Source organism: Oncorhynchus nerka, linkage group LG23, assembly GCF_034236695.1.
Source record: "Oncorhynchus nerka isolate Pitt River linkage group LG23, Oner_Uvic_2.0, whole genome shotgun sequence".
Classification (NCBI taxonomy): Eukaryota; Metazoa; Chordata; class Actinopteri; order Salmoniformes; family Salmonidae; genus Oncorhynchus; species Oncorhynchus nerka.
The window spans coordinates 58,653,234-58,672,614 of NC_088418.1; the positions used below are offsets into that span (position 1 = coordinate 58,653,234).

The 19,381-nt window shown below is 45.2% G+C and overlaps 1 protein-coding gene across 4 annotated transcripts; it reads left to right on the forward strand.

Annotated features, from left to right (window-relative positions):
* The first annotated feature begins 408 nt into the window (after nucleotides 1-408).
* On the forward strand, nucleotides 409-19,355 carry LOC115107135 (integrator complex subunit 13). 4 transcript variants are annotated; one of them, XM_065008361.1, is made up of 17 exons: nucleotides 409-427; nucleotides 1,164-1,412; nucleotides 1,568-1,642; nucleotides 1,890-2,092; nucleotides 6,761-6,841; nucleotides 7,067-7,157; nucleotides 7,418-7,546; nucleotides 8,960-9,044; nucleotides 9,191-9,283; nucleotides 9,546-9,635; nucleotides 9,762-9,940; nucleotides 10,818-10,985; nucleotides 11,112-11,266; nucleotides 11,554-11,784; nucleotides 18,071-18,204; nucleotides 18,472-18,607; nucleotides 19,071-19,355. In XM_065008361.1, exons 2-17 carry the CDS (start codon nucleotides 1,188-1,190, stop codon nucleotides 19,105-19,107), a joined length of 2,112 nt encoding a protein of 703 aa, XP_064864433.1. In that variant the 5' UTR covers nucleotides 409-427; nucleotides 1,164-1,187; the 3' UTR covers nucleotides 19,108-19,355. The 4 variants fall into 4 exon arrangements, with proteins under 4 accessions (XP_064864433.1, XP_064864434.1, XP_064864432.1 ...); XM_065008360.1 differs by lacking the exon at nucleotides 409-427 and adding an exon at nucleotides 450-756; XM_029630556.2 differs by lacking the exon at nucleotides 409-427 and adding an exon at nucleotides 450-619.
* Nucleotides 19,356-19,381: the final 26 nt, after the last annotated feature.

Consider the following 19,381-nt stretch of genomic DNA (forward strand, 5'->3'; position numbering starts at 1 on the left):
TCAGTCCGTAGATAAGTGATATATAAATGTATATTTTTTTGGTATACAATCACATACGTGGCGGCAGGTAGCCTAGTGGTTAGAGCGTTGGGCCAGTAACCGAAAACCTGTCCTTCTGCCTTGGAACAACGCAGTTAACCCACTGTTCCCCGGTAGGCCGTCATTGTAAATAATAATTTGTTCTAAACTGACTTTCCTTGTTAAATAAATACAAAATATGAGTGTGAATACTTGGGGACATATTTCCAAAATTAAAATAAATTGGAGCTGATTTCCTGGTGTTTTACAGTATTTTATGTCCAACAATGAAAATTCAGAAATCTTGGGGGGGTCAAATAAACCTACATTTGGTCCGCGGGCCTCTACTTGGGGAACCCTGCTCAATGTCTCTAAGCAAAGAAGACCGGAACCATGAAAAGATGTTGAAGTAAGACACGGACCATCCATACCCGACGGACATAGTTCCATCCACAACATCTACGGCTACGTCCGCTTTTGATTATTTTGCTCCAGTATTATGTCGTTTTATTACTTAGATAGATAGCTATTCACTTAGTTGTACAACTACAATCCGTATTTTCGTTGGTGGAAAGGAACCATACAGTACGGGTGCTATATGGTGTGAAAATCTGACTTTATTTTAGACTAATTTGTTAGCTAACTATGTTTGATAGCTAATCTGGCTAGCAAACTAAACTAACATTAGCTTGGGTTAACGGCAGCAAATCGACGTGCCTCAGTCTCATTTGGTCCCAGGTACTTCTGCAGACTGCTCACCCACTACTTAGCTAGCTAGCTAACGTAGTAATGAAGTGTTTTAATTGGTCTAGAAACTATCTGGCTAGCTAACGCTACTAAGTAAATCTAGCTAGACAAGTTAAGTAAGCAAGCTAGCTAACGACCGTTATCCTAACGACATTGCAGGGGCCAGGGTAACTTATCTTAGCCAATTAACGTTAGCTAGCTAAATCTATAGCTATATAACATTGTCATAGGGAATGTTTCTCTAGCCTAGTTAGCTACAGTATATATTAGCAATGTAAATTGGTGTCTACGTAGGCTGTAGCTAGCTAACGTTACTGGTGCCTTGCTCTTTTCATCTAAATTAAGAAGAGATGGTATCTTAACACCAGACTAAATTTTTCCTCCGATCACCTCTGCAGAACTCACACAGGGCTGAACCAGAGATGAAGATGTTCTCAGTCTCCCACAAGACGGCCTTCGTGGTCGACCACTGCCCTTACATGGCAGAGTCCTGTCGGCAGCAGGTGGAGTGTGACGTGCTGACAAAAAGCCGTGGTCAGGGCATGATCCCGCTGGCCCCAGTGTCCAAGTCCCTGTGGACCTGTGCTGTGGAGTGCTCCATGGAGTACTGCCGCATCCTCTATGACGTTTACCCCCTCAGGAAACTGGTGAGTCCCTCCATCCCATAGCCTGGCGGTCTAGTCTGTTTTAGCCAAGGTCAGAACAGAGTATAGTCTATCTGTGTGGTTGCCAACTCGTCTGTGTTCATTCATATTCTGAGTTGGGCACAGCACATTATATTGCTTCAGTGGTTATGTTTCAGATCAACTACATTGTGAGTGATTCAGAGTTCCATATTCTGAACAGCTGGAGGCAAGAGGACCAAAGCACTCATGAGGTACTTTATTTCCATCTTCGTGAGATGAATGCTTATTTATCAACAGGGAAACAATTTTGCTTAGAATCATAGAGTTAGTGATGTACAATCCATTGTTGAAAGTCTACACCTTTTTGTTTTTGCACCACTCACGACACTACTACCAATCTTATTGTCTCATTTTGAGTTTAACCAATCCTGTCGAGATTGAGGTTTTGTTGTAATGTATGGTTGACTTAACCTTCTTCCCTTTGTATTCATGTGATAGCTCATGTCTGCTCTGGCAGCTGTGGGTCCACCTAACCCGCAGGAGGACCCTGAGTGTTGCAGTGTCCTGCACGGCCTGGTGGCAGCGGTGGAGTCACTGTGTAAGATCACTGAGTACCAGCACGAGGCACGCACCACCCTCATGGACACGGCTGACAGGGTGGCCAATAGGGGACGCATTATCTGCCTCACAAACGCCAAGAGGTAAACATGAACATAGTTAGTAAACCTGTTTATTTCTTATAATACCATTTTTTTAAAGGGATAGATCAGCTATGAAATCAACAGAAAGATTTGAAACTATCAAATAACATTACTTGAATAAATTCTAATCCCCTTTTATACAGTACCAGTCAAAAGTTTGGACACACCTACTCATTCACAGGTTTTTCTTTATTTTTTACTATTTTCTACATTGTAGAATAATAGTGAAGACATCAAAACTATAAAATAACACATATGGAATCATGTAGTAACCAAAAAAGTGTTTAAAAAATCTAAATATATTTTGAGATTTTTCAAAGTAGCCAACCTTTGCCTTAATGACAGCTTTGTACACTCTTGGCATTCTCTCAACCATCAATTACCTGGAATGCTTTTCCAACAGTCTTGGAGCTCCCACATATGCTGAGCTGCTTTTCCTTCACTCTGCGGTCCAACTCATCCCAAACCATCTCAATTGTGTTGAAGTCGGGTGATTGTGAAGGCCAGGTCATCTGATGCAGCACTCCATCACTCTCCTTCTTGGTCAAATAGCCCTTACACAGCCTGGAGGTGTGTTGAGTCATTGTCCTGATGAAAAACAAATGATAGTCCCACTAAGCGTAAACCAGATGGGATGGCGTATTGCTGCAGTAGCCATGCTGGTTAAGTGGGCCTTGAATTCTAAATAAATCAGACAGCCACCAGCAAAGCACCATAATACCTCATCTTCCATGTTTTACAGTGAGAAATACACATGCGGAGATCATCTGTTCACTCACACCATGTCTCACAAAGACACTTTTCCACTGGTCTAATGTCCATTGCTCGTGTTTCTTGGCCCAAGCATGTCTCTGCTTCTTATTGGTGTACTTTAGTAGTGGTTTCTTTGCAGACCTGATTCACACCGTCTCCTCTGAACAGTTGATGTTGAGATGTGTCTTGAACTCTTGAACCCATTTATTTGGGCTGCAATTGCTGAGGCTGGTAACTCTAATGAATTTATCCTCCGTAGCAGAGGTAACTCTGGGTCTTCTTTTCCTGTGGTGGTCCTCATGAGAGCCAGTTCCATGGTAGTCCTTGATGGTTTTTGTGACTGCACTTGAAGAAAGTTATTTTCTTTTTTTATTTAACCAGGTAAGTTGACTGAGAACACATTCTCATTTACAGCAACAACCTAGGGAATAGTTACAGGGGAGAGGGATGAAAGAGCCAATTGTAAACTGGGAATGATTAGGTGATGGTATGAAGGCCAGATTGGAATTTTAGCCAGGACGCTGGGGTTAACACCCCTACTCTTACAATAAGTGCCATGGGATCTTTAGTGACCACAGAGAGTCAGGACACCTATTTAACGTCCCATCCGAAAGATGGCGCCCTACACAGGGCAATGTCCCCAGTTACTGCCCTGGGGCATTGGGATATTTTTTTAGGCCAGAGGAAAGGGGGCCTCCTACTGGCACTCCAGCACTTCTTCCAGCAACATCTGGTCTCTCATCCAGGGACCAACCAGGACCAACTCTGCTTAGCTTTAGAAGCAAGCCAGCAGTAGAATGCAGGGTGGTATGCTGCTGGCTTATGTCTTAAAGTAATGGTGCACTGTCATTTCTCTTTGTTTATTTGAGCTGTTCTTGCCATAATGTGGACTTTACCAAATAGGGCTATCAAACACATTAAGAAGGAAAGAAATTCCACAAATTAACTTTTGAGGCACACCTGTTGAATGAAATGCATTCCAGGTGACTACCTCTTGAAGCTGGTTGAGAGAATGCCAAGAGTGTGCAAAGCTGTCATCAAGGCAAAGGGTATAAATATAAAATATATTTTGATTTAACACTTTTTTGCTTACTACGTGATTCCATTTGTGTTATTTCATACATTGTTGAAAATAGTACAAATAAATAAAAACCCTTGAATGAGTAGGTGTGTCCAAACTTTAGACTGGTACCGTGTATATATATATATTTGTATTATTTCCCTACCCCCCTCTCCCCTAGTTGGAGGACCTGGGGAAAACATTACAATTCTATATATACACTGAGTGTACTTTACATAGACCAGGGATCATCAACTGGATTTAGCTGCAGGCCAATATTTTTTTTGAATGTTCAGGGGGCTGGAACATAATTACAAATATTGTATGGACTACACATTGACCGCAAGAAACTCAAACAGAAGTCTGAAACATAATCACTTCAAACCTTACTGATTTTTGTATACAATTACATATGTCTATTATGCGTGGAAATACTTTGGAACAGATTTCCGAAATTAAAATGACTTGGAGATGATTTCCTGGTCTTTTTGCAATATTTTATGTCCAAAAATATTTTTTACACTTTTTAAAAAACTTTTGGGGTCAAATTAAATTTGTCCCACGGGCCGCCAGTTGGGGAACCCTGACATAAACTGATCAAGTGAATCGAGGTGAAAGCTATAATCCCTTATTGATTTCACTTGTTAAATCCACTTCAAATCAAAGTTTATTTGTCACGTGCGCCGAATACAACAGGTGTAGACCTTACAGTGAAATGCTTACTTACAGGCTCTAACCAATGATGCGAGAAAAAAAAGGTGTGTGTGTGTGTAGGTAAGTAAATAAATTAAACAATAGTAAAAATACATTTTGAAAAAAGAGTAGCAAGGCTATATACAGACACCTGTCAGTCAGGCTTATTGAGGTAGTATGTACATGCAGGTATCGTTAAAGTGACTATGCATATATGATGAACAGAGTAGCAGATGTGTAAAAAGAGGGGTTGGTGGGTGGTGGGACACAATGCAGATAGCCCGGTTAGCAAATGTGCTGGTTGGTCGGGCCAATTTAGGTAGTATGTACATGAATGTATAGTTAAAGTGACTATGCATATAAGATAAACAGAGAGTAGCAGCAGCAGCGTAAAAGAGGCGTTGGGGGGTGGCACACAATGCAAATAGTCCGGGTAACCATTTGGTTACTTGTTCAGGAGTCTTATGGCTTGGGAGTAAAAACTGTTGAGAAGCCTTTTTGTCCTAGACTTGGCACTCCAGTACTGCTTGCGGTAGTAGAGAGAACAGTCTATGACTGGGGTGGCTGGTGTCTTTGACAATTTTTAGGGCCTTCCTCTGACACTGCCTGGTGTAGAGGTCCTGGATGGCAGGCAGCTTTGCCCCATTGATATAATGGGCCGTACGCACTACCCTTTGAAGTGCCTTGCGGTCGGAGGGCGAGCAATTGCCGTACCAGGCAGTGATGCAACCGGTCAGGATGCTCTCGATGTTGCAGCTGTAGAACCTTTTGAGGATCTCAGGACCCATGCCAAATAATTTTAGTTTCCTGAGGGGGAATAGGCTTTGTCGTGCCCTCTTCACGACTGTCTTGGTGTGTTTGGTCCAATCTAGTTTGATGTGGACACTAAGGAATTTGAAGCTCTCAACCTGCTCCACTACAGCCCCATCGATGAGAATGGGGACGTGCTCGGTGCTCCTTTTTCTGTAGTCCACAATCATCTCTTTAGTCTTGGTTACGATGAGGGATAGGTTGTTATTCTGACACCATCCGGCTAGGTCTCTGACCTCCTCCCTATAGGCTGTATCGTCATTGTCTGTGATCAGGCCTGCCACTGTTGTGTCGTCAGCAAACTTAATGATGGTGTTGGAACGTGCCTGGCCATGCAGTCGTGGGTGAACAGGGGGTACAGGAGGGGACTGAGCACGCACCCCTGGGGAGTGTTGAGGATCAGCGTGGCAGATGTGTTGCTACCTACCCTCACCACCTGGGGACGGTCTGTCAGGATGTCCAGGATCCAGTTGCAGAGGGAGGTGTTTAGTCCCAGGATCCTTAGCTTGGTGATGAGCTTTGAGGGCACTGATGTTGAACGCTGAGCTGTAGTCAATGAACAGCATTCTCACATAGGTGGAGCCCTGGTATAGATGAAAGAAGGAAGGATTGATAAGCCTTGAGACATGGATTGTGTATTCGTCATTCAGAGGGTAAATGGGAAAGACAAAATAGTTGTGCCTTTGAACGGGATATGGTAATTGGTGCCAGGTGCACCGGGTTGAGTGTCAAGAACTGCAATGCTTCTGGGTTTTCCACGCACAACAGTTTCCCGTGTATATCAAGAATGGTCCACCACCCAAATGACATCCAGCCAACTTGTCACAACTGTGGGAAGCATTGGAGCCAACATGGGCCACCATCCCTGTGGAACGCGTTCGAGAGCTTGTAGAGTCCATGCCCTGACGAATTGACCACTACAATCTTAATTCCAACCCTCAGATGTCCACAGACTAACCCATCTTTCCCAGTACACTACAGTCTTAATATTTCCTTTTGCAATACATTCTTCTATTTTACTGTGAAGACTTACAAAGGTCTTGAACCTCTCTGTTTGTACCAAGATTTCCCTTAAAATAAATACTCTTATTTACCATTGATTGATGCTGGTTTTTCAGATTTCCTAACAGTACTGTTTGTAGGTCCCTCTGAACACAGACATTATGACTTAACCACTCTAGGACCTGTCTCCAAAAGCGAGCCACCGAAGGACCGTACCAAAAGAGATGATTTATTGATTCTGTTAAACCTGGCTATTAATTGAGAACCTGTAGATACTGAAGTAATGCCCATCTTTGAAGGCATCCATGGAAGTCCTAATGGGGTATTGTGTGTTTCTGTCTGTTACACAGTGACACCCATGTGCGAATGCTGGAGGACTGTGTGCAAGAGACCATTCTAGAGCAAAACAAGATGGCAGCAGGCTCAGACAGGTATGAGAGATTGAGAAGAGAATAACACTGTTTTTACACTCTTTAGTGGGGATAAAAGATGAACTCTAGAAGTCAGATTTTTGATGGGAGAATTCAAATGGATTTAGAGGAGGAGATTTGTTAGACTGGGTTAATTTCATTGGGCATCTTAGAAGGGCTTTGAGAGGATCCTAAGGAAGTGTCTTGAATCCTCCCGATGCATTCCAATGTGTCTCTGTGTTTCAGACTGATGCCTATCCAGCAGTGTGAGCTGGTGCTCGTCCACATCTTCCCTCAAGGAGAGGACACCCTGGTCTCAGACCGGCCAAAGAAAGAGGTAGGTTTAAACCTGCTCAGGGTTGCATTAAATTGACTTTTTTCACCTAGTCTAAAGGTTAATCTAGATATGTAAAACACTTTGTCATATCAACGCAAACTTAATCTGATGGAGATAAAGTATACTGTTAGTATCCTGTTAACGTGTGCTCATTTCCACATGCTGTAGTTACCAAGTTCTATAGAGATGCCATACAATAAAAAATGGCATGCTACTTTGTTAGTGTTAAAGTCCTACATAGTCCTCCTCTGTACCGACAGGTCTCCTCTCTGCTGACCAGCGAGGTTCACAGTGTGCGGGCAGGGAGGCACCTGGCCACCAAACTCAACATTCTAGTGCAGCAGCACTTTGACCTTGCCTCCACCACCATCACCAACATCCCAATGAAGGTACGTCTTCTGTCCTCTAGCTCTCCCAAGGTTCAGGCCTTCACCAGCCCCATCTATAACCTTTCACCCTTTTCACTGACTCCCACCCATTACTTCCTTCAGGGCTGTGTCCCAGCAGTCTTGAGTTAACTATTTTCCCGCCTCCTTCATGTCATGACTGATGTTAGATTAGTTATTTAAGGTATAAGGTGGGCTATTTTTGATGGCTGGATGAGTTTTTGAAAAGGGCGACGTCCCGTCTGCAAAATGACCTATCCTGACCCGTCAACTTATTTTCTCTGCATCCACAAACCAACACATTACACATTTCTGTTGGCCCTTCCACCCAATGCACCTATCGCTTCACTCGCCTCAACCTTCTGATACCCTAACCTTGCCCCACCCCATCCTCGGGCCCAAAATGTCACAAACTTCCTTCTTCCCCGTCAGCCATTTTGCACTATGATTTTACACACAGTTCTTTGTTCATCATCATGTTGAAATGACTCTTGGAACCGCTGCTGTTTTCATGCTGTATTTTCTGTTTTGCTAGCCCACATTAAATGTTTGCGAGCAGGTCAGTACTCTTAAACACACACCAAGAGGGACCGCAGAACGCAAGGCTGTGTGGATTGGTTTTGTCCATCCATCGGACGCTCAACAGCTCTCACTTTTGATTGACCGCCGATTGTCCACGTTACATTCCAGCAGCCAATCAGAGTTGAGAGTGTTAGCATGTTTGGTGGATGAGAATGTACGCATTACGTGCCCTGTAGTTTGCCCCCCCCGGCCTCATGTCCTGTCTGACTCCTTGTTGGTGCCTTCTCTACCTCAGTTGATTGGTCGCAGTCCCTCCTTGTAGTGTCTTGTTGTGGTCCTTTGTGCTGTGTTGAGTAGTACGTATTGGTATCAGACCACCCTCTGTCCCTCCTTTCCCTCTCTCTTTCCTCTCTTTCTTTCTCTCATTTGAATAGTAAGTAATTTAGTCCTTAGCCATGACAGGCAGGTAGACGCCTATCTTTCACCCCAAATGTTTTTGTCCCCCACGTAGTCCCATGTTATTCATCTGGGTTAGAGAACATGTATGCCCCTTTTCACTGAAATACATGTCAGACCCTTAAACTTTAGTCTGCAACAACCACAGCTGTCAATCTTCACATCACCGGAATCACCTTATAGGAAGAACGAAAGAGAGGGAGCCAGAGACCGAGACGATGCTAAGATCAGTGGTTTATGCATTTGCTGGTACTTCTCGAACCCTTGTTGTTAACAAGAAAGCAGCCATGTCTGTTTGTCTTGATGGCATCAGTGGATAGGCACTCACTACTGCAAGTAGGATAAGAGCGTCTGCCAAATGACTACAACGTCAATGAAAATAATACCTCGCTGATGTCTGTTTTTTTTTTCTCTTCCCCTTCTACTGTGGGTGTGAAGGAGGAGCAGCACGCCAACACGTCGGCCAATTACGACGTAGAACTCCTGCATCACAGGGACGCCCATCTTGAGTTCTTCAAAAGTGGTGAGGTTTAAAAAAATAAATAATAATAATAATAATCTGTATTGTTTTGGCCACTAAGTTATTGTGGCTTTTAGTGGCTTGGCCATAAACCACTAAAATAAACATTCAGTTCTCCCTTTCATCTATCCTCTTTTTCTGTTGTTCAGGCGACCTGCACATGGCTGGTAGTACGAGTCGAGACAGTGGACTTAAGGAGACGGTTACTCTTAAGTGGTGCACTCCTCGCACCAACAGTGTAGGTAGGCACCATGAACCCTGGGAAACGTAGTTATTTTTTGTATGTTTGACGTCACGCTAACTGAAAGTAAAGTCCCGGTAGAGGTGGGGCTTGAGTGATGTTTGAAATTATAAAGATAAAAGAAGCGATTGAAAAATGACTGAAAATATCCTTGATATCGACACATCAAAATCCCAAGAGCATTTAATGTAATATTCTCCTTTGGCTTATCTGGATATTTCCCATCTTGCTTGCGTGTGTCTGTGTGTGAACTGGTGGCTCAGAACTGCACTACTGCACTGGAGCCTATCGGATCTCGCCTACGGACGTCAACAGCCGACCCTCATCGTGTTTGACCAACTTCTTGCTGAACGGTGAACCTGAATATTTTTGCCCTGGCCCCATGTCTCTACCACCTACCCTAAATGTTAATACTACTTGCATATGGAGAATACAAACAAATGTAGTTGAAATACAGATGGTGATTGATTGCATTGCAGGTCGCTCAGTGCTGCTGGAGCAGCCCAGGAAGTCCGGGTCAAAGGTCATCAGCCACATGCTGAGCAGTCACGGCGGGGAGATCTTCCTGCACGTGCTCAATAGCACCCGCTCCACCCTGGAGGACCCTCCCTCCATTAGCGAGGGCTGCGGGGGCCGGGTGACTGACTACCGCATCACTGTAAGCCCCTCCCACCTCTTCCTCCTCTACCACATTACTGTAAGCCCCTCCCACCCCGTCCTCCTCTACCCCATAGTGACTGACTACCACATCACTGTAAGCCCCTCCCACCCCATCCTCCTCTACCCCATAGTGACTGACTACCACATTACTGTAAGCCCCTCCCACCTCTTCCTCCTCTACCCCATAGTGACTGACTACCACATTACTGTAAGCCCCTCCCACCCCGTCCTCCTCTACCCCATAGTGACTGACTACCACATTACTGTAAGCCCCTCCCACCCCTTCCTCCTCTACCCCTTAGTGACCACATCACTGTAAGCCCCTCCCACCCCATCCTCCTCTACCCTTAGTGACCACATCACTGTAAGCCCCTCCCACCCCTTCCTCCTCCACCCCTAAGTGACTGACTACCACATCACTGTAAGCCCCTCCCACCCCTTCCTCCTCTACCCCTTAGTGACCACTTCACTGTAAGCCCCTCCCACCCCTTCCTCCTCTACCCCTTAGTGACCACTTCACTGTAAGCCCCTCCCACTCCTCCCTCCTCCACCCCTTAGTGACCACATCACTGTAAGCCCCTCACACTCCTTCCTCCTCCACCCCTTAGTGACTGACTACTACATCACTGTAAGGTGCAGAGGAGGTTTAGTCACAACTAATTGTAGTTTGTTTACAAATCTAATGCATATAAAATGTCAACGTGAAAACACACAACAAATTGGTATAGCAGCTGTGTACTGTGTTCTATATAACAATGTGTACCTGTAATGTCCTATATTTACACTGTCTATGTAACTACCATGTTAACACTGGACACTTATTTTAAAGTGGGACCAGAAGTTTTATACCAGTCTTTTTGGTGTGTCTGCTGCAGGACTTCGGAGAGTTCATGAGGGAGAACCGTCTGACTCCTGTCCCAGAGTCTCCAGACACTGAGGCTAATGGGAAGCCCCCGGCGGAGAGGGCCAAAGCCCAGCTGGAGCGTTACACTCGCTATTGGCCAATGATCATTTCCCAGACCACCATCTTCAACATGCAGGCGGTGAGCAGGACCTTAGTCTTCTTTCACACACTGCACAGTTGTTCACCTTACAGCACTCAGTATGTTTATTTTTCAACCGTGTGTTTAATTTTGTCTGTGTGTTCATTGTATGTGTGTGTGATCCAGGTGGTTCCGCTGGCTAATCTCATAGTGAAGGAGAGTCTGAGTGAGGAGGACTTGCTGACCTGCCAGAAGACCGTTTACAACCTGGTGGATATGGAGAGGAAGAACGACCCTCTTCCCATCTCCACTGTGGGCTCCAGGGGAAAGGGCCCTAAAAGGTAGTCTGTCTCTGTGTGTGTGAGAGAGACAGAGAGAGACAGATGTTGTGACTTAGTGTCACACCTTGAGTGTTTAGGGGTGGGAACAGCGTATGTTTGTGTACACATATTTGTGCGTGTATGTGTTTGTTTTTATGTGTGTGTTTGTATGTTTAGGATGTGTACCGGAGAGAGTCAGTGTGTAACTGTGTCGCTCCCTGAGTGTTTGGATGTGGGAACCGCATATAAGTTCAGTGTGTCTGCCTGGTCTCCTGTCCTGACTGGTTAATGTCTCCTCCGGGATTTAGGGATGAGCAGTACCGCATCATGTGGAACGAGCTGGAGACTCTGGTGAAGACCCACGTGGCTGGCAGTGAGCGACACCAGAGGGTTCTGGACTGCATCATCGCCTGCCGCAGCAAACCCCCCGAGGAGGAGGAGAGGAAGAAACGGGGGAGGAAGAGGGAGGACAAGGAGGACAAGGCAGAGAAGAATATCAACAAGGATTCAGAGGACAAGAGCTGGCAGGAGTCAGAGAGGTCAGGGTGACACAATACACATTTTGTTGGACCCACGCCTGACCTACTGTTTTAAAAAACAGACCCGCATCCAATCAACTTTGTGATTCTGAAAAGAATTCTGCCCCAAAGGGTTTTTCTTTATTTTCTACATTGTAGAATAATAGTGAAGACATCAACACTATGAAATGACACATATGGAATCCTGTAATAACCAAAAAACTGTTAAACATACCAAAATATATTTTATATTTGAGATTCTTCAAAGTAGCATTCTCTCAACCAGCTTCATGAGGTAGTTACCTGGAATGCATTTCAGGAAAGGAAGACCCAGAGTTACCTCTGCTGCAGAGGATACGTTCATTAGAGTTACCAGCCTCAGGAACAATGGCAGCCCAAATAAATGCTTCACAGATTTCAATTAACAGATATATCTCAATATCAACTGTTCAGAGGAGACTGCGTGAATCAGGCCTTCATTGTCGAATTGCTGCAAAGAAACCACTACTAAAGGACACTTATAATAAGAAGAGACTGGCTTGGGCCAAGAAACACGTGCAATGGACATTAGACTGGTGGAAATCTGTCCTTTGGTCTGATGAGTCCAAATTTGAGATTTTTGGTTCTGGTAAAAAGAACTGCTATTGCAACCTCTTTGCAATAAGGAATTGAGCCCAAAAGCTCAAGAGAAGTTTCAAGTGTTTAATACCAAGGATACAGTCAGCTGAGTGCATACATTTAGAAAGTTCACAGAACATCTCATCTTCTTCCCTCCTTTTGGTCACCACCCTCTTGTAGGCTATACATTTTATGAACACAATGAGTTTCCCTCCTTTCCCCTGTGGAATGTCCATGGTCCTCTCGTTGTTTAGCTAGATGTCAGAATCACAACCCGTCCATCTTCAATGTCCTGGGCCTGACCCTGCTCTCTGATCCTAGGCAATTTTCTCTTATCTGATTAGGTCAACAACCTTTCTGAATTAGCATACACACAGTTTCATGGCCTAAACTCCATTCATACTCACTAAACAGGATACAAACAAACTACAGTTTATCTTGAAACATGTTACATTTGAATAGAATCCATCAGTTCCAACCGCCGTGTCTTTGTGAGACGTGGAGTAGGTGAACAGATGATCTCTGCATGTGTGGTTCCCACCGAGAAGCATGGTGGAGGTGGTTTGAGGGTGCTTTGCTGGTGACAGTCTGATTTATTTAGAATTCAAGGCACACTTAACAAGCATGGCTACCACAGCATTCTGCAGCGATACGCCATCCAATCTGGTTCGTGCTTAGTGGGACTATCATTTTGTTTTTCAACAGGACAATTACCCAACACACTTCCAGGCTTTGTAAGGGCTATTTGACCAAGGAGGACAGTGATGGAGTGCTGCATCAGATGACCTGGCCTCTACAATCACCTGACCTCACCCCAATTGAAATGGTTTGGGATGAGTTGGACAGCAGAGTGAAGGAAAAGCAGTCAACAAGTGCTCAGCGTATGTGGGAACTCCTTCAGGACTGTTGGAAAAGCATTCCTGGTGAAGCTGGTTGAGATATTGCCAAGAGTGTGCAAAGCTGTCATCAAGGCAGGGTGGCTACTTTGAAGAATCTCAAATATAAAACATATTTTGATTTGTTTAACACATTTTTGGTTACTACATGATTCCATATATGTTATTTCATAGTTTTGATGTCTTCACTATTCTACAATGTAGAAAATATAAAAAATAAAGAAAAACCCTTGAATGAGTAGGTGTCCCAACTTTTGACTGGTACTGTATATACCAGTTTAGGATTTTACCCTGGTATTCTCCTGGTCACTGTGTCATACTGTGTTGAATTCTACCCCCAAGCCATAAGACTCCTGAACAGCTAATCAAAGGGCTACCCAGACCCATCTTTTATGCTGCTGCTACTCTGTTTTTATTATATGCATAGTCACTTTAACTCTAACTACATGTACATATTACCTCAATTACCTCGACTACCCAGTGCCCCTCCACATTGACTCTGTACCGGTATCCCCTGTATATAGCCTCCACATTGACTCTGTACCGGTATCCCCTGTATATAGCCTCCACATTGACTCTGTACCGGTATCCCCTGTATATAGCCTCCACATTGACTCTGTACCGGTATCCCCTGTATATAGCCTCCACATTGACTCTGTACCGGTATCCCCTGTATATAGCCTCCACATTGACTCTGTACCGGTACCCCCTGTATATAGCCTCCACATTGACTCTGTACCGGTATCCCCTGTATATAGCCTCCACATTGACTCTGTACCGGTATCCCCTGTATATAGCCTCCACATTGACTCTGTACCGGTATCCCCTGTATAAAGCCTCCACATTGACTCTGTACCGGTATCCCTGTATATAGCCTCCACATTGACTCTGTACCGGTATCCCTGTATAAAGCCTCCACATTGACTCTGTACCGGTATCCCCTGTATATAGCCTCCACATTGACTCTGTACCGGTATCCCCTGTATAAAGCCTCCACATTGACTCTGTACCGGTATCCCCTGTATATAGCCTCCACATTGACTCTGTACCGGTATCCCCTGTATAAAGCCTCCACATTGACTCTGTACCGGTATCCCCTGTATATAGCCTCCACATTGACTCTGTACCGGTATCCCCTGTATATAGTCTCCACATTGACTCTGTACCAGGTACCCCCTGTATAAAGCCTCCACATTGACTCTGTACTGGTACCCCCTGTATATAGCCTCCACATTGACTCTGTACTGGTACCCCCTGTATATAGCCTCCACATTGACTCTGTACTGGTACCCCCTGTATATAGCCTCCACATTGACTCTGTACTGGTACCCCCTGTATATAGTCTCCACATTGACTCTGTACCGGTATCCCCTGTATATAGCCTCCACATTGACTCTGTACCAGGTACCCCCTGTATAAAGCCTCCACATTGACTCTGTACCAGGTACCCCCTGTATATAGCCTCCACATTGACTCTGTACCAGGTACCCCCTGTATAAAGCCTCCACATTGACTCTGTACCAGGTACCCCCTGTATATAGCCTCCACATTGACTCTGTACCAGGTACCCCCTGTATAAAGCCTCCACATTGACTCTGTACCAGGTACCCCCTGTATATAGCCTCCACATTGACTCTGTACCAGGTACCCCTGTATAAAGCCTCCACATTGACTCTGTACCAGGTACCCCTGTATAAAGCCTCCACATTGACTCTGTACCAGGTACCCCCTGTATAAAGCCTCCACATTGACTCTGTACCGGTACCCCCTGTATATAGCCTCCACATTGACTCTGTACCAGGTACCCCCTGTATATAGCCTCCACATTGACTCTGTACCAGGTACCCCCTGTATATAGCCTCCACATTGACTCTGTACCAGGTACCCCCTGTATAAAGCCTCCACATTGACTCTGTACCAGGTACCCCTGTATATAGCCTCCACATTGACTCTGTACCAGGTACCCCCTGTATAAAGCCTCCACATTGACTCTGTACCAGGTACCCCCTGTATAAAGCCTCCACATTGACTCTGTACCAGGTACCCCCTGTATAAAGCCTCCACATTGACTCTGTACCAGGTACCCCCTGTATATAGCCTCCACATTGACTCTGTACCAGGTACCCCCTGTATATAGCCTCCACATTGACTCTGTACCAGGTACCCCCTGTATCTAGCCTCCACATTGACTCTGTACCAGGTACCCCCTGTATAAAGCCTCCACATTGACTCTGTACCAGGTACCCCCTGTATATAGCCTCCACATTGACTCTGTACCAGGTACCCCCTGTATAAAGCCTCCACATTGACTCTGTACCAGGTACCCCCTGTATAAAGCCTCCACATTGACTCTGTACCGGTACTCCCCTGTATATAACCTCCACATTGACTCTGTACCGGTACCCCCTGTATATAGCCTCCACATTGACTCTGTACCAGGTACCCCCTGTATAAAGCCTCCACATTGACTCTGTACCGGTACTCCCCTGTATATAACCTCCACATTGACTCTGTACCGGTACCCCCTGTATATAGCCTCCACATTGACTCTGTACCGGTACTCCCCTGTATATAACCTCCACATCCTGTACACCCCCTTGACTCTGTGACTCTGTACCAGTACCCCCTGTATATAGCCTCCACATTGACTCTGTACCGGTACCCCCTGTATATAGCCTCCACATTGACTCTGTACCAGTACCCCCTGTATATAGCCTCCACATTGACTCTGTACCAGTACCCCCTGTATATAGCCTCCACATTGACTCTGTACCGGTACCCCCTGTATATAGCCTCCACATTGACTCTGTACTGGTACCCCCTGTATATAGCCTCCACATCCACATTGACTCTGACTCTGTACCGGTACCCCCTGTATAAAGCCTCCACATTGACTCTGTACCGGTACCCCCTGTATATAGCCTCCACATTGACTCTGTACCGGTACCCCCTGTATATAGCCTCTGTACCAAGGTACCCCTGTATATAGCCTCCACATTGACTCTGTACCGGTACCCCCTGTCCACATTGACTAGCCCCCTCCACATTGACTCTGTACCAGGTACCCCCTGTATATAGCCTCCACATTGACTCTGTACCGGTACCCCTGTATATAGCCTCCACATTGACTCTGTACCAGGTACCCCCTGTATATAACCTCCACATTGACTCTGTACCAGTACCCCTGTATATAGCCTCCACATTGACTCTGTACTGGTACCCCTGTATATAGCCTCCACATTGACTCTGTACTGGTACCCCTTGACTCTATAGCCTCCACATTGACTCTGTACCGGTACCCCCTGTATATAGCCTCCACATTGACTCTGTACTGGTACCCCCTGTATATAGCCTCCACATTGACTCTGTACCCCCTGTATATAGCCCCCTCTGTATATAGCCTCCACATTGACTCTGTACCGGTACCCCCTGTATATAGCCTCCACATTGACTCTGTACCAGGTACCCCCTGTATATAACCTCCACATTGACTCTGTACCAGTACCCCCTGTATATAGCCTCCACATTGACTCTGTACTGGTACCCCCTGTATATAGCCTCCACATTGACTCTGTACAGGTACCCCCTGTATATAGCCTCCACATTGACTCTGTACCAGTACCCCCTGTATATAACCTCCACATTGACTCTGTACCAGTACCCCCTGTATATAGCCTCCACATTGACTCTGTACCAGTACCCCCTGTATATAACCTCCACATTGACTCTGTACCAGTACCCCCTGTATATAACCTCCACATTGACTCTGTACCAGTACCCCCTGTATATAGCCTCCACATTGACTCTGTACCAGTACCCCCTGTATATAGCCTCCACATTGACTCTGTACCAGGTACCCCCTGTATATAACCTCCACATTGACTCTGTACCAGTACCCCCTGTATATAGCCTCCACATTGACTCTGTACTGGTACCCCCTGTATATAGCCTCCACATTGACTCTGTACAGGTACCCCCTGTATATAGCCTCCACATTGACTCTGTACCAGTACCCCCTGTATATAACCTCCACATTGACTCTGTACCAGTACCCCCTGTATATAGCCTCCACATTGACTCTGTACCAGTACCCCCTGTATATAACCTCCACATTGACTCTGTACCAGTACCCCTGTATATAACCTCCACATTGACTCTGTACCAGTACCCCCTGTATATAGCCTCCACATTGACTCTGTACCGGTACCCCCTGTATATAGCCTCCACATTGACTCTGTACCAGTACCCCCTGTATATAACCTCCACATTGACTCTGTACCAGTACCCCCTGTATATAGCCTCCACATTGACTCTGTACCGGTACCCCCTGTATAAAGCCTCCACATTGACTCTGTACCGGTACCCCCTGTATAAAGCCTCCACATTGACTCTGTACCGGTACCCCCTGTATAAAGCCTCCACATTGACTCTGTACCGGTACCCCCTGTATAAAGCCTCCACATTGACTCTGTACCGGTACCCCCTGTATATAGCCTCCACATTGACTCTGTACCGGTACCCCCTGCATATAGCCTCCACATTGACTCTGTACTGGTACCCCCTGTATAAAGCCTCGCTTGTTATTTTACTGCTGCTGTTTAATTATTCGTTACTTTTATTTTCTATTTTTTACTTATACATTTTTTACTTAACACTTGTTAAGATATATTTTTTGAATATCTTAAAACATTGTTGGTTAAGGGCTTGTAAGTAAGCATTTCACTGTAAGGTCTACTACACTTGTTGTGTTCGGCGCATGTGACAAATACAATTTGATTTGATTCCTTCACCAGGCTGAAGGGGGTGGTAGAGCGTGTAAAGGAGGAGCAGGGGGAGTCGGAGGTCATAAAGGATTCTCCTGACTCGCCAGAGCCTCTCAACAAGAAGCCCCGTCTGGAAGAGATTCAACTACCTGAAAAAGCCAAAGGTGCATGCCCTCCCCCCTTCTGGTTGGCCTGGACCTTATTGTCCTCAGATCCATGGTCTGACCTGGCATGTTTGTCCAATGCCAAGTTCATGGTTATCATTGCAATGAGAAGTATTCTATTATTATTATTATTTGTTTTGTATCATCACTGTATTACCTTTTTTATTTAGAGACAATACGTTGATTAGGCGTGCCAGTACCAGTATTGTTCCTTTCCACTGATCTTTCTGTCTCTGTGTGTGTTTTCGCCCTGTGGTTACAATGTAGGTCCGGTGTCCCTGCTCACCATGTGGACTAACAGAATCACTGTGGCCAACTCCAGGAAACACCAGGAGTTTGCCGGAAGGATCAGCTCTGTGAACAACAAGGCAGAGTTATACCAGCACCTTAAAGATGAGAATGGGTGTGTGATAATGTACTGTATATAACCATTCCCCACATCAGTGTATTATAGCCCCTAGTTCTAATTAAGCAATAAGGCCGAAAGGAGGTGTGGTATATGGCCAATATACCACGGCTAGTGGCTGTTCTTATGCACAATGCAACGTGGAGTGCCTGGATACAGCCCTTTAGCCGTGGTATATTGGCCATATAGCACAAACGCCAGAGGTGCCTTATTGCTATTATAAACTGGTTACCAAAGTAATTCGAGTGGTAAAAATACATGTTTTGTCAAACCCGTGGTATACAGTCTGATGTACCACGGCTGTCAGCCAATCAGCATTCAGGGCTCATACCACCCAGTTTATAATGTTTGATAGAGATGTTGTTTGTTTTCTTGACTGAAATCTGATTGTCCAGTACCTGTTATGGAGTAGACGGCCTTATGATAAATAATTAGTTGACTTTGTTTCTACTGTTAACAGAATGGACCTCCACGAGAATGGGAAAGCCACCAGATGATGTGACCTGTCTCTGTACAGAATGCACCCACTCCACCTTACCACAGCAGGAATATGAGCTTGGACCAGAGATCATGTCAATCTGAGGTGCATGGACTGTCCTCCCCTACTCTGTCCATACCAGGCATAGATTAATGGGTAGCAGTCAGACTTTGTAATTTTTAGAGTGATTTTTGTTTGTTTTCTACCCACGTTTGTATGGATAGGCTCACATATTGTGTGAAGCAATAAAGTTGTCAACAGGCAGTATTTTCTTTCTGTGCCGTTCTACTTTT